General features: G+C 46.1%; 2 protein-coding genes across 2 annotated transcripts; one reads left to right on the plus strand and one right to left on the minus strand.

The window, feature by feature from the left end:
- Positions 1–1307: 1307 nt before the first annotated feature.
- Positions 1308–3308, plus strand: LOC107037473. The gene is made up of 4 exons (XM_015256033.1): positions 1308–1381; positions 1465–1883; positions 1948–2223; positions 2362–3308. Exons 1-4 carry the CDS (start codon positions 1308–1310, stop codon positions 3306–3308), a joined length of 1716 nt encoding a protein of 571 aa, XP_015111519.1.
- Positions 3309–13684: 10376 nt separating this feature from the next.
- On the minus strand, positions 13685–15681 carry LOC107037474. The gene is made up of 3 exons (XM_015256035.1): positions 15569–15681; positions 14916–15379; positions 13685–14874 (listed from the first exon to the last, which is right to left on the minus strand). Exons 1-3 carry the CDS (start codon positions 15679–15681, stop codon positions 13685–13687), a joined length of 1767 nt encoding a protein of 588 aa, XP_015111521.1.
- Positions 15682–15969: the final 288 nt, after the last annotated feature.

The raw sequence follows: 15969 nt of genomic DNA on the forward strand, positions 1-15969 counted from the left end.
ACGGAGATAGATTTTAGGGTACTGTTGGATCGTTTATCAGTCCTGTACAGTGGACAGATGGAGAGTAAATGTATTTAATCTCAATCCACACAGTGCACAGTGAAAGCTTCATCTCACCCTCAAGTTTCTAAACATTTTATACCTCTATGAGCACTGAGACACTGAGTTGTTCTCTACAACAACTTACTCCCCTGAAATAAAATTTTCTACCCTGAATAAAATAATTTCTCATTTCTTCATGCTACCTGAACCGAGAACCTTTTGTTGTCGTTTTAATTCTGCTTCACCTGGAATCATTAGAGTAGCCAAGCTAATAATTGCACACGAGAAACAAGTATGCTTATGTGTGCTCTATCTCATTAGTGAATTAGTAAAACGGTCTAAGTCAATTTTATCCTGGCGTCAGTTTCCGATTAATATCTCGGGATCCAAGGGAGATAGCGAAATTTTCATAAAGACCTTGTTCGAAATGCAGCTAAAATCTCCATATTTGTCACGGTCAACTAACTCGGTCATCTTCGAAAATCTCCGTGACCCCTCGGGTCAACGGACACAGGTTAGCGCGGCACCCGGAAGAGTCAGTCACTTCCGTTGTGTTTCAGTATCGTCACAATAATGATCTAGTATATTCAGTCAATTAGTATTCCAAATTTAATATCCTTGTTCAGTACATCACCCTGCCGAATAAATTCAGTTTAACTTCAGTGACTCAACGAATTACAGTGAAAAGACAATCATCAGTGCAATTAGACATTCACCAGTGAAATTACCAAAGAGTGTACATAACATTTTGACAAGTGGTTCGAGCCCACAAAATAAAGTGTGATTTTTTAAATCCGGCTAAACGTAATTTTCCCAACATCTTCCTCCACATTTTCATCCCACATCCACCCTAAACCTAGTCATTCACCAAACAGTGGTCCTTCGAGCCGGATAGTGGGTGAAAACGTGTGTAAAGTGTTGTGGAAAATTCAAGGGACGCCTCGTGTCGAACAAACTTTCGGGGTTCGCATGGGCAAATCAACGGACAGTGCTAGAACATTCGCTTTGTTTACACCCGCAAGGGCGACGGGGTACCAAAGGACATAGTGAGTGTATCAGTGTCGGAGATCGGGAAATCTCGGGAGTGACGAGTGTCGCCGAAGCCCACCAACGCTTGGCCACGTGCGCCACGCAACAGGCGACTCATCAAAATTCGGCAGTCGGTAACTCACCCAACTCTCGGCAATCGGTAACTCAACAGCCGTCCGTAGCCCCTCAACAGCCGATAACTCACCTAAACCGACAACTTAGTACGGACAATCACCATGGCAGACGACACTCAGGTCAACGAACCCAAAGAAGAGACTCAACAACCAGAGAGCGATAGTGAGGAAATTGTGCAAGTCACACAAGAAGAGGGACTGCCAGCAAAAATGAGGCAGTTACAACTAAACCGATCACCACTCCTGAGGAAATCAACAGTCCAAGTCGATCGTCAGGATCAAAAGAGCTCGTTCAACAAAAGTCAACGCCTCCAGCTTCAAAAACAGCACTCATCATGCAGCAGGAAAAAAACGAGGCAGAAAGGCCACTTCCAAGGAACTGCTGTGCCTACTGTCAGGACAAGCATTTCATCGCATCGTGCCAGAGGTTCATTGAGCTCACCCCAGCTAAGAGAAACGATATCGTTATCACCAAGGGACTGTGCTTCAACTGCTTAGGGCCACACACGAAGGCCAAGTGCACGTCGGACAAGAAGTGCCACAAATGCAGCAGGTATCACCACACTCTCATCCATGGAGGGAGCTTATGGATGATGAGCCCGCCTCCAGCCCAACGCACTCCAGCTGAGCCCATTCAGACTGCCGGAACGTCCAGGCAGCAAGAGGATCACGGGAACAGTGAGTGAATGAATTGAACCTCAATAGCACACTCACCATCTCATTGATCATTCCTCAACATTAGAATCCAGTACATCACCACCAGTAGCAGTGAACTTCAACAACAAAATGATCAATGAGAAAGCAGAGAACATCAACCACGAAAATCACCAAGGAGAAGCAGATCAACAGTCAGTGCTGTTGGCAACAGCACGAGTAAAAGTAATATCACCGAGAGGATTCACGACAAAAGCCAGAGCACTCATCGACCAGGGTTCAGAGGTATCGTTTATCTCCGAACAATTAGTTAATCAACTGCATTTACAGAGAAGAGCATCAACAGTGGAGCTAGTGGGAATTGGTAGAATTAATTCAGGACACACCAGAGGAATAGTTTCAGTCATTCTACAAGCGAGCCATGGGAGTCATCAACTGTAACTCAGCGCCCACATTCTAAAGAGGCTTACCGCAATAATTCCGTCATTCTCATGCTCATCAGCGAGGATCGGCTCACTTCAGAATCTTCAGCTAGCCGATCCCCATTATCTAAGGCCTGGACCAATCGACATCATACTAGGGGCTGACAACTATGGGCGGATCATCATGGATGAAGTTGTCAAGTCAGAGCAATCGAGAGTAGTTGGCCAACGCACAGTATTCGGTTGGATACTATCTGGACCAATCAAATGCACAAATTGTTCAATAAAGGTATCTCTATCAGCTGTACGAGAATCTTCAAATGAACAACTTCTAGAGCTTCTGCAGAAATGTTGGGTCCAGGAAGAACTGCCAAACGAGAGATCATCAACATCAGAGCTTTCACCAGATGAGTACGAGTGCGAGATGCACTTTAGAGCAACTCATAGCAGAGACAACACTGGGCAATACATCGTGAGACTGCCCCTCAAAACTTCAGCAGTAGCGCTCGGAGAATCGAAATTTAAAGCAGTACGTCAACTCAAATCGATCGTGAGTCGAATCAACACAGATCAAGCATACTCCCAGTTGTACAGAGAGTTCATCAACGAGTACGCAGCACTGGGGAACATGAGACTAGCACCAGAGACTCCAGAACCCGTGCCAGTCTACTATCTTCCACATCACGGGGTACTGAGAGAGGAGGCCATCACAACGAAGCTGATAGTCGTATTCAATGGCTCCAGCCCCAGCTCAACAGGTATGTCACTTAACGATATACTGTATTCTGGTGAAAAATTGCAGAACGATGCCATGGTTATCCTGACGTGGATGAGGAGGCACAGACTCGTGTTTGGCACGGATATTGTCAAGATGTTCCGCCAGATACGAGTTCACCAAGATGACTGGGATCTTCAGAGAATCCTGTGGATCGACGAGAATCAACAACCAGTCACCTACCAGTTAACGACAGTCGCCTATGGACTTAATTGTTCTCCATGGTTGCATTACGAGTTCTTCAACAACTAGCAGAAGATGAAGGGCACCGCTTCCCAGCAGCAGTAGAGACACTCACCAGAGATCGTTACGTTAACGACATTTACGGCGGTGCAGAGACAGAAGACGGTCTCAAGGAGATCGCAACGCAGCTACAAGGGCTTTGCCATGCAGGAGGCTTCTCTCTACAGAAGTGGAGCAGCAATTGTCCAGAGGCTCTGCATGAGTTGGGCCTATCAACTGAAGAAGAAATTATCCAGTTCGAGGAGTCAGTCACCAAGGTACTTGGATTGTGTTAGCATCAATCCACCGACACATTCCGGTACAAATCAAAGGACTTCAATACGACGACAATCACCAAGATAGTAGTCTCTTCTGAAATAGCCCAGATCTTTGATCCACTGGGATTTATCGCACCAGTTGTCGTCCAGGGAAAGATTCTCCTACAAGATCTTTGGAGATTGAAATTAAAATGGGATGATCCTCTTCCAGACGAGTATGTTCAACGCTGGAAGATATTCCGAGAGAATCTCAACGATCTAGACAGAGTAACTCAACATCCAAATTCATGGATTTGCAGACGTTTCAACGGTAGCCATGAGTGCAGTAGTGTATATTCGCACCAAAACCCTCAACGACTCAACATCAACAGTGCTGGCATGCGCGAAGACGAAGGTAGCACCACTCAAGCGCATGACCATCCCTCGTCTAGAGCTCACAGCGGCTCTTCTACTGACTCAGCTAGTATCATCAACGAAGCAAATGCTCCAACTCGACCAGGTAGATACCTATCTCTGGTCTGACTCTTCAGTAACACTAGCTTGGATCAGGAGCCACGCATCAAGATGGAAGGACTTCGTCCATAACAGGGTCGCCAAGATCCAGGAAACTCTCCCGAATGCTACCTGGAGACATGTCAGTGGGAAGGAGAATCCAGCTGAATGTGCCTCCAGAGGCATATCACCGAGTCAGCTAGCAGATCATCCACTGTGGTGGTCGGGACCTGAATGGATCAATCAGGATCCTGAAGAATGGCCACAATCATCAATCGATGCTCCAGCCATGGACATCCCAGTGGTGGCCAGAGATGCAAAACCAGCACCAGCCCATTCAGTTGCGATTAAAATCAACGAAATTGCAGAGCTACTCAACAGGTATCAGACGATGGCTAAATTGCTAGCCGTAAAAGCTACGGTCAACAGAGCTATCGACAGATTCAGGAGGCAGCCAATGCCCCCGGGACCTGTCTTCACAATAAGAGAACTCAACGAGGCGAGGTTATTTTGGGTAAAGATAACCCAACATCAATACTTTGGGCCAGCCATTCGAGTACTCCAGAAAAATCACCAACTACCGAGAAATCATCAACTAGCTAAGCTGACACCCACACTAGACAACGAAAGGATCGTGAGACTTGGGAGACGCCTCAAGAACTCGCAGCTAAATCCAGATGAAATTCTCCCAAAAATCTTGCCTTGCCAGTCACGCCTCACCACACTAGTCATCGAAGAAGCTCACCGCAAAACACTCCACGGAGGAACTCAACTCACCTTGGCCTACACACGTCAAAGGTAGTGGATAATCGGTGGCAGAGGCACAGTTAGAGCGTATATTCAACTCTGTGCCATCTGCACCAGACACCGAGGAAGACAGGCCCAGCAACAGATGGGCCAACTACCAACAACGAGAATCTCACCAGCAAGAGCATTTCTCCATACAGGGGTGGACTATGCAGGACCATTCGCCATCCTCAAATGGAGACCAACGAATGTACAACCAGTGTTAGTGCACATTGCAGTTTTTGTGTGCTTCACCACATCAGCAGTTCACCTAGAGCTAGTCACCAGACAGACAACTGACGCCNTCACGCCTCACCACACTAGTCATCGAAGAAGCTCACCGCAAAACACTCCACGGAGGAACTCAACTCACCTTGGCCTACACACGTCAAAGGTAGTGGATAATCGGTGGCAGAGGCACAGTTAGAGCGTATATTCAACTCTGTGCCATCTGCACCAGACACCGAGGAAGACAGGCCCAGCAACAGATGGGCCAACTACCAACAACGAGAATCTCACCAGCAAGAGCATTTCTCCATACAGGGGTGGACTATGCAGGACCATTCGCCATCCTCAAATGGAGACCAACGAATGTACAACCAGTGTTAGTGCACATTGCAGTTTTTGTGTGCTTCACCACATCAGCAGTTCACCTAGAGCTAGTCACCAGACAGACAACTGACGCCTTCATCGGAGCCTACAAGAGATTCACCGGAAGACGTGGTATTCCAGCTGTCATATACAGTGACAATGCCACTACCTTCGTGGGCGTAGCAGAGGTCTTAGAGAAGATCTATCACCGAGCATCCAGAGAAAATCAGCAGGTTCAGGCTGCTCTCGCCACCAATGGGACTCAATGGAGCTTTTCACCACCACGAGCACCCCATTTTGGTGGCAAGTGGGAAGCAGCCGTGAAATCAACAAAGTATCACCTTAGAAGAGTCTTGGGGACAACAACACTCACATTTGAGGAACTCAACAGTGTCGTGATCCAGATAGAGGCCTGCCTAAATTCCAGGTCAATCTGTCCCATGTCAGATGACCCAGACGATCTCCAAGTACTCACCTCAGGACACTTCCTGATAGGTGAGCCTCTTCAACTGATTCCAGAGGCATCAATCATCGACAAGAACCCCAGCAAACTGCAGAGATGGAACCTTGTAATGCAGCTAACTCAACAATTCTGGTCCGGGTGGGCCAAAGAGTGTCTTCAACGTTATCAAGCAATCTATAAGTGGACGCATCGAGGAGAGAATATCAAGGTTGGCGACATGGTGCTGATGATCGACGAAAATTATCCACCAGCACGATGGCCAATCGGACGAGTCATTACGACACGCCCAGGAGCAGATGGGCTAACGAGAGTCGCAACCATAAGAACCGCAAAAGCAGAAGTACCAAGGCAGGCAGATGGATCACCAATCATACAAAACATAAGAACAACCTACACAGAGCTTGACAGACCAATCACCAAGCTTTGCCTACTGCCATCAGATCCACCACCTCCAGAGCAACCTCCAGACGATGATGCAGAAGAAGCTCAACAGGACTAGAATCACCATTAATTCATCATCCCTGATGATGAATTGCCCCCGGGGTGTTCGAAATGCAGCTAAAATCTCCATATTTATCACGGTCAACTAACTCGGCCATCTCCGAAAATCTCCGTGACCCCTCGAATCAACGGACACAGGTTAGCGCGGCACCCGGAAGAGTCAGTCACTTCCGTTGTGTTTCAGTATCGTCACGATAATGATCTAGTATATTCAGTCAATTAGTATTCCAAATTTAATATCCTTGTTCAGTACATCAACCTGTCGAATAAATTCAGTTTAACTTCAGTGACTCAACGAATTACAGGGAAAAGACAATCGTCAGTGCAATTAGACATTCACCAGTGAAATTACCAAAGAGTGTACATAAAATTTTGACAAGTAGTTCGAGCCCACAAAATAAAGTGTAATTTTTTAAATCCGGCTAAACGTAATTTTCCCAACATTTCCTTGCACATTTTCATCCCACATCCACCCTAAACCTAGTCATTCACCAAACATACCTTGTCTATACTAGAGTGAAATGAGAGCTACAAGAAAGGTCATTATAAAAATTTCGCTATCGCTGTTACATTTCGAGATATATCTCGAGAATGCAGCTAGAAGCTACGTCGACTTGAACCATTTTACCAATGCACTACTGGTCTTTTTCAAATCTATTTTATTTCTTTCCTATTTCATTTCTATCTTTCATTTTTCATATCTAGCATAGAACTATGCTGCTAATGGATTGAGTTCCCCATTGAATTTCGATTTTACTGATTCTATTCACCTATTCATTGTGTTATTTGAATTAACAGTAGAATGTTCATGGGAGAATCATTTCCAACTTCAGAGATGAATGCTGAAATTTTCTCTAATCATTTCTATAAGGATGTCGCGAAAGTGTAAAAACTCACCAGAATCTTTCTGTTACGTTTGTGCTGGATTCACCCCAAAGTCACAGAGGAGAAATATCACCCCTGATTTGGAAAGTGCTTACAAAAAAATTGGTATTCGCCCTGTATCAAACGTGGGCAAACCGTGGGGCCCAACTACGTGCTGCAGCTCTTGTCGTGCAAATCTGCAGTTATCAGTTCAGCAAGACATTATGAAGTTCAAGTTCAACATCCCCGCAATATGGAAAGAGCAAAAGGATCACATTATGGACTGCTTTTTCTGCCTAACCAACACATACGGATATTCCACCAGAAATACAAAATCTCTGAATTATCCAAACGTTTCCTCAATGGCCCTACCATCATTCTCACCAACCATCCCAATATTTAAGAGTGACAATTTCGTGAAAGAAAGAGACAAATCTGGAGCTGATGACATACAGCACAGCAATGAAGAAGACCCCGAGTATACAGAAAAAGAAGTAACAGCTCCCGTAACTCCACGTCCCCTTTCGCAAGAGCAATTAGATGATTGGGTGAGTGATTTTGGTCTCACAAAAGACATGGCAGAGCTAATAGGTTCGAGGATGGCAGAGTGTCACATCTTGCAGCTTGGTGTTTGCACCAGTCATTTCCGTGATCGAGACAAGACTTTTCATCAATTTTTCAGGAATGATGAAGAGCTTTGTTATTGCTCTGATCTATACGGTTTGATGCAGAGTCTGGGATTCAAGCATCATGCGGAGGAATGGCGTCTCTTCATTGATTCCTTCTGTACCAGTCTGAAGGCCGTGCTTCTTCATATAGGCAATATATTTCCTTCGGTGCCTATCGCCTACTCTACGTCATTAAAAGAAAATTACGAGAACGTGAAATTCCTGCTCGAGAAAATTAATTATGCCTCCCATAAGTGGTTGATCTGTGCTGATCTCAAAATGGTCGCACTCATTTCAGGAATGCAACTAGGGAACACAAAGTACCCGTGCTTCCTATGTGAGTGGCATAGTCGAGACCGCAAAAACCACTACAAAATTTCTGATTGGCCTTCACGGGAGGGGATGATTCCTGGTAAGTGAAACGTTATCAGGGAGCCACTGACTAAACCTGAGTACATCTTTCTGCCACCCCTGCATATCAAGCTTGGACTGGTCAAGAACTTCGTCAAACGATTGGAAAAGGGAGGACCAGCATTTAGCTACCTGAAGACGCTATTTCCGAAACAGTGATGCTAAGATAAAAGAAGGTGTATTTGTTGGCCCACAGATTCGTAAACTGTCAAGAATGATGAAGATTTTTCAAAACACCTAAAACCTACAGAACAGAGGACGTGGAATTCACTACAGCGAGTCCTTTCCGAGTTTCTCGGGAGTCACCGTTCACTAGAGTACAGGAAAATCGTCAATCAGATGCTGACTAATTACAATGAAATGGGATGTAACATATCGTTAAAAATTCTTTTTCTACACTCCCATCTGGATTTCTTCCCAGATAAGCTCGTTGACGTCAGTGACGAACATAGAGAGCGCTTCCATCAGGATATCGCGAAGATTGAGAAGCGATACCATGGAAAGTCGGTGATCCGTATGCTGGGAGACTACTGCTGGAGCCTAATCAGTGATGATGACACTGTTTACAAACGACAATGTTCTCGTATTTCTTTCCAAAATGCTCATACCGTGAAACGTAGGAAATCTTGTTAATGAATCGTTTGAATGCTTAAAAGCCTGAAGGAACTGGAAATGCTACAATGAAATGTGCAATACTGTTTATTCGCTGTAAATATTTTGTATATAAAAGGAACTATTGTTGTTATTGCTCATGTTATTATTTATGCTATTATTATTGCTTTTGTAATCATTTACGCTCATGTTATCGAATCATAGATTTATCACACAAAAAAAGATCACGAGGGTTCAAAAGCGGTTTAGAGATGATCATCTTGTTCTGGTTCAACGATAAAAACTTCAATCGGACTTGGGGGTTCTCGATAGGTGGACTTGGGGAGTTTTCCACTCGTGGACTTGGAGAAGGGATGGTGCAGAGGAGGTTATTGAGCAAGTCTCGTCATCATCATCCCCATCGTTTTCATCCAAGAACATGAACTCGTGTTCAAAGATGAATTGAGCATGCGGATTCACACGCCTCCCCTCGAGTTGATCTACCCTCAAGGACTTGAATACGAACCACGTCAGATAGCCTTGTGGGATTTTCAACATGCATGATAGTTCATAATTTTATCAATTTTATCATTAGACAGAAAACAGTACCCCGGAGTGAAGGATTGAGCTGCTCTCCAATCGCCCGCCAGAATGATTTGTTCTCATTGCAGTACCTCCATAACCCATTCTGCCAAAGGTGTGGTCGGTTCTCGACGAGAAAAATCAGAATTCTCTTTCCTTCGAGAATTATATGTGGTTCCATCCCGTGCTAAAAAGTGGCCGAAATTTGTAGGACTGTGTGTTGAAAGCTTTGAAGTAAACCGAGGTTAACCACGTGTCTACAGAATTGAATTCGGCGGGGTTAGAAAAATATGTAACCAACTTCCGACCAGTTCCCCTCGTTGCACGAAAATACTGAAAATTTCGCAATTTCATGATTTATTTCCAGCTCAATTAGATCATAAATTCCCCGGAGATTTATTTCGTCGGATAAATAAATCTTTCTTCAACTTCCTGTATTTTTTTCCATCCTATTAAGGACAAAATTAGTTGACTCTTATACTTTTCTAATATGCCCATTTCGCTACTTTTCACAACTTTAATATTTTTTTTCTCCGAAACCTGACGTGCTAGTGAAATTTTACAAAAAAAAAAATAAATTCAGAGTGAAAAAATCTATCTACAGTATGAATTTCATTTCTGGCAGAAAACATGGCACAATTTTGTTGGACCGTGTTATCAATCTGATAATAAACAATCTGTCACCTATTCTCAAATCCTTAGGATTACTCAATCAAATTACTCATCTAAACAATCTCACTAATCTTCTTCCACCCCCCCACGCTACCTTCTACCGAATCACTGCTTACACCTTCTAATATCTCTTCAAACACCTCAAATCCACCTACCCCAGAGTCACTTCAATCTAATAAATAATGGAGCCTCTGAGTGGACCATCTCTTCGCATTCTACAATGGAATGCACAGAGCTTGAGACCAAAAAGGCGAACTCCGTAATATTATCAACGATTTTGATATTCTCCTCATCTCTGAATCTTGGCTAAAACCACAGCAACCTGAATATAAAATCCCCCTTTTTAACATCCTCAGAAATGTGGTGGACCACCAGAGAGGTGGCATCGTTATTGCCCTCAAAGACACTATTTCGTATTCAGTCATCCCTAATTTAAATACAATTTCCCCAAACCTTTCCCTTTTGGGGATTGTTATATCATCGCCAAAAGGGAATATTGCTATATACTTTCTATATAAAAAAAACCAACTGTTTTTGTATCAGCTGACGAATGGACGAGGTTATTTAATCACTCATCAGATGCATATACCGTGGTGATCGGCGGAGATTTTAATTCCCACTCAACCATGTGGGGCTGCGGCAGAAATGGTCCTATCGGTGATGCGGTCCTCGAAGCTCTAGCTAATTCCAATTTCTACCTTCTTAATGACGGTTTCGCGTCAAGACTTACTCGCCCTGATGAACTACCTTCTACTGTAGACATCACCCTAACCTCATCAAACATTGCAATGCAATCCAAATGGAAAGTTCTCCCTGACCGTATGGGCAGTGATCATCCAATAAGCATCACCCTCAATGCCCCACCTGAAAGATCACCTTCTTTTCTAACAAAATTGAAACACCAAAAATTGACTGGATGTTATTTGATGAATACCTCCTCTCAAAATCGGAAGAAATTACTAACCTCCCCGAAGATATTGACTCCCCTCAAAAATACGAAAAAATGATCTCGATAATTATAAACGCGATCCAAGCTTCGCTACCCCCCACTAAACCTTGTGCCACTAGATCCCCCCCCCCTGTAGGAATTGAGGTAGATGAGGGATGTAACAATTCACTAACAAATGTAATTTAGAATATAAATTACAGTTTAATCAAGACGTTTAGAATATATACAAAAGAGAAAGAATAATCAAAGTGATCTGATCGGACGTCAGTGTTAGACTCTACTGACTATCTTAAACCGCGTAAGACGGGAATTTGGATACGCATGACAATAGGTGCGAGCGAGAGGTATTTTATACTGGGCGCGTGACAGAGCGCGATGATGTCACCGATGACCAGTCGTCTCTCAGGGTTGTCGTATCCGTGCGTGTGTTACGCGTTGGTGTTTGTGTAGCGAGACGCTACATGACTCCCCTGCTTAAGTGAAAAAGGTAGTTTTTCAGCACTGCAACAGAAAAAAAATTGATCTCGGAACAGGTGAAATGTAATAAGCAGGTAAAAAAAATTTTTTTGATGAGGAAATTTAGACAGTATAGACGTGGATTGTCGGGCTGTTCGCGAAGTTTACGCGTCTCCTCGGCCTCTGAGTCCTGTTCGCCGTGCTCGTGCTCGGCTGCGGCTGATTCTGTTGTTGTTGAGGCTCTTCTGGTACGTCTGGCGGTGGAGGCTGTCCTTGGACCTGGTCCATGTCCTCCGGCAGTACGTACGCTGGTTTCAGTCGGTCGATGGAGATCGGTGTATTCTTGTAGTTACCCAATCCTCCGGACTTGTACCAAATGACGAAGTATTTGTCATGACGACTGATTACGCGGCATGGGCCGATGTATGGTGACCGGTATGCCATTCGCACGTGGTCATCGCGGACAAAAATATGTGTACACGTCACTAGATCCTTGAAGATGAAAGTTGAACGTGTACCGTGACGTGCAGCGGGAGTCGTTGCGATCCTGCGAAAATGCTCGCGTAGATTTCTCACCAATTCCGGTGCTGCGGCTTGTTGGTTCGATGGGATGAGGAATTCTCCAGGTAGACGGATCGGTTCCCCGTATATTAGCTCGGCGGGAGTCGTTTGAAGGTCCTCTTTCCACGCGGATCTCAACCCTAGAAGTACCAACGGAAGTGCGACGTACCAAGCTTCGCCATGGCATCGCAGTACTGCTTTCAGTTGGCGATGTATTCTCTCAACCATGCCGTTTGATTGAGGATGAAATGGCGTCGTCATCAACCTCTCGGTGCCCAGAATTCGCGTAAGCTCCTTGAAGGTGTCTGAGAAGAATTGACCGCCTGGTCAGATGTAATTCTCACGGGGATGCCGAAGCGCGCGATCCAGTGATAAAGAATCGCATTGACTACTGTTGGCATCCTCGAGTCGATCAGTGGAACTGCTTCTGGGTATCGCGTAAATCTGTCGACGATGGCCAAGCACCAGCTGTGTCCTTTTGAGGCAGGAAGAGAGACTAAATCGACGTGTATGTGTTCGAATCGTCGTGATGGTGTCTCGATGTTAGCTATCGGTGTAACCGTGTGTCACGTTATCTTGTTCTTCTGGCACTCCAGGCAGTGTTTGGTCCATTGGGCACAGTCTTTGTTTATGCCAGGCCACACGTAGCGTTGTGCCACGAGTTTTCGCGTGCCTTTGGGTCCAGGATGAGCCATTGAGTGCAGTGAGCTGCAGACCTGTTGTCTCAGCGGAGCAGGAACGTATGGGCAAACTGTACCTGATGATACATCACAGTACAGTGGTTCGTCCATTCCTGGGAGTTCTAAGCGGTCCAGTCGCAGGTTCACGTCCGGTCGCTGGAGTAATTGTCGGAGTTCTTGATCGTCGCCGTGGGCATCCACCAGCTGCTGAGGTGTGACGGCAGTCGTGATTTTCTCTACTCGTGATAGGGCGTCTGCCACGACGTTATCTGGGCCCGCGACGTATCTGATGTCCGTGGAAAACTGGGCGATGTAGTCCAGTCTCCTGTATTGCCAGGGTGAAGCTCGTTCCGGTTTCTGTTGGAACGCGTGAGTCAGCGGTTTGTGATCGGTGAAAATTATCACATGTCGTCCTTCAAAGATGTGCCTGAAGTGCAGTACTGCTTCGTAGATTGCTTGCAATTCCCTGTCGTAAGCCGCGTGTTTCTGCGAAGAAATTCCAAGTTTCTTGCTGAAGAAGGCTAAGGGCTGCCAGGAACCGTGGTGTTCCTGCTGTAGAACGGCGCCGATCGCGTGATCCGACGCGTCTGTGAAGATAGCCCACTCTGCCTCGATATTTGGATGAGACAACAGAGTGGCTTCTGCTAGCGCTTGCTTGCTGCGCGTGAATGCTTCTTCAAGGGCTGGAGACCAGGCTACTGGTTGTTTTCCCTTGACGTTCATCCCCTGAGTCGCGGCGTTCAGCGGGGCGAAGATTTCTGCTGCTCCTTTGATGAACTTCCGGTAGAAATTTGAAGTTCCGAGGTATCTGCGTAGCGATTTGACCGTTGTTGGCCTTGTGAACTCCAGGATCGCGTTGACTCAATCCTTGGGGGGTTTAATTCCTTGAGCGTTGATCACGTGTCCGAGGAAAAGTACCTCTGGCTGTCCGAGGACTGATTTGGCGACGTTGATTATCAGCCCGTAGTCCTGGAGTGGTTGGAAGAGGATCCTCAGGTGCTCGCGATGTTGCTCCGCGTCTTCCGATGCTGCCAAGATGTCGTCTATGTACGGGAACAAACATGGTAGATCGCGTGTGACCTCGTCGATCAGACGTTGGAATGTCTGAGCTGCGTTTCTGAGGCCAAATGTCATGTATGGGAATTCGAAGAGTCTGAATGGCGTGATTATTGCCGTTTTCTGGATGTCTTCGCGTGCCACTGGAATTTGGTTGAAGGCTTTAACCAAATCTATGGTGGAAAAGATTGTTTTGCCATGAAAGTTGGCAGCAAAATCTTCTAGATAACGAACAGGATACTTATCTGGTATTGTCCTGTCGTTGAGTGCGTGGTAATCACCGCATGGCCTCCATCCGTTGTTGCCCTTAGGAGCTAGGTGGAGCGCGGATGCCCAGGGACTTTCAGATCTCCTCGCGGTTCCGAGCGTGGGCATGCTGGAGAACTCCGCTTGAGCGGTTTTGAGTTTATCCGGCGCTAGGCGGCGAGCTCTGCAGGAGATTGGTGGTCCTGGTGTTGTCCTTATGTGATGAACGGTGGAGTGCTCCGCTTTTCTGAGCAATCCTCCCGGTTTTGTTATTGCTGGGAACTCTTTGAGGATCGACGCGTACGGTGAATCCTCGGTGATCTCGAGGAGCTTAACAGACGTCGCGCGGAATCGCGCGGACTGGCCATGCGATTGGAGGCCTGTCGCGCTGTCGATGATTGCTCCGTTTCTCAAGTCCGGTAGCAGATTGAAATGATGCAGGAAGTCAGCACCGATGATGGGTTTACTAACATCTGCTTCGATGAATCGCCATGTGAAGTCTCTACGGAGACCGAGATTTGGCGAGATGGACACGTAGCCGTACGTGTCGATGAGGGTGCCATTGACCGCGAAGAGTTTATAGCCACTGGTCTCCCTTTTGCTTGGTGGCCGCCTGCAAGGCGTGACAGAGACGTCTGAGCCTGTGTCCACTAGATATTGGGTCCCAGTCGTCCTGTCGGTGATAAATAGGCGGCGGGATTGTGATTGAGAGACGACTACCGCCATTAATGTCTCTCTCTGGCGTTTCCCTGAAATTTACAACCGGATAGGCAGTTACGGGCGTTATTACCATGCTTGTACTGATACCAGCAGATGTCAAAATTCTTTGATACTTTCCTCGAGCTGGAGCGTCGGCGCGAGTGGCTGCGCTGACCCTGTGAGCCGTCCCGACGTGTTCGTGAACGAGACCGTGGGTCGCGCGTTTGCATGGCGGCAATAGTCGCCGTCAGCTGCTCAATTCGCTCGAGGAGTGCCGTGCTGACTGCGTTGCCTGGCGAGCCGGTGATTGCTGCGACGCTGTTCGGGTTGAATACCTCGTGCACCCTGTCTGCTAGCTTCGCGAGATCATCAATGGAAGCGTTCTCCTGGGTGGCGAGTCTAGCTCGCGTCTGCTCGGGGAGATGAAACAACCAGCGCGTTTTCAGGACCTTGTCGTCAATGCCTGGAACAAGGCTTTTTAAATGTCTCAGGTGCTTCGACGGAGTTCGATCCCCAATGCTCTCCCTGTCGAGCAATTGGATAATGTTCGCAGTCCTGGATTTTGTGAAACATCTGATTAGTTCGTTTTTTAATATTTGGTATGGATTTGTTACAGGTCTGGAAACAATTAAATGTTCGACTTCTGCGGCGTAAGCAGTGTCGATCAGCGGTACCATTTTGTTGTACTTATCTGACTCGGTGACGTATCCCAGGTCAGCGAACTGTATCTACAGTTGCGCGAACCATAGCGCGGGTTTGTCCGCGTCGAATGGCCTTGCGATGAGCTTGGGCCTCATTGTAGCCGTTGCTGTCGTTACAGTGGGAGTTGTCTGGATGTTAGCTGCTGTTGTTACCATGTTGATTTTATTTTCCTTTATTTCAGAGAGAAATAAAATCGATGAATTTTACTTCACAGCGCGATTAAACTTAAGGAATAAATTCGTGAGAAAAATAAAGGCTGTTGTAGTCTCTATTTGTCACCAACACAACACAACGTCTATGGGTGTTCAGCAATGTGTCGGTGCGAGGTCACAAATATTAACTCGGATATCACTTTTATTCGGTTTGTTTTGGTTCCGCGAGAACAATGGGAAACCAAGGTCTTGACGCTCGGACGGTTGGACTGTTCCAGAAATCTTGAGACG

Source organism: Diachasma alloeum, unplaced genomic scaffold, assembly GCF_001412515.2.
Source record: "Diachasma alloeum isolate Michigan unplaced genomic scaffold, Dall2.0 Dall_scaffold_00255, whole genome shotgun sequence".
Lineage (NCBI taxonomy): Eukaryota > Metazoa > Arthropoda > Insecta > Hymenoptera > Braconidae > Diachasma > Diachasma alloeum.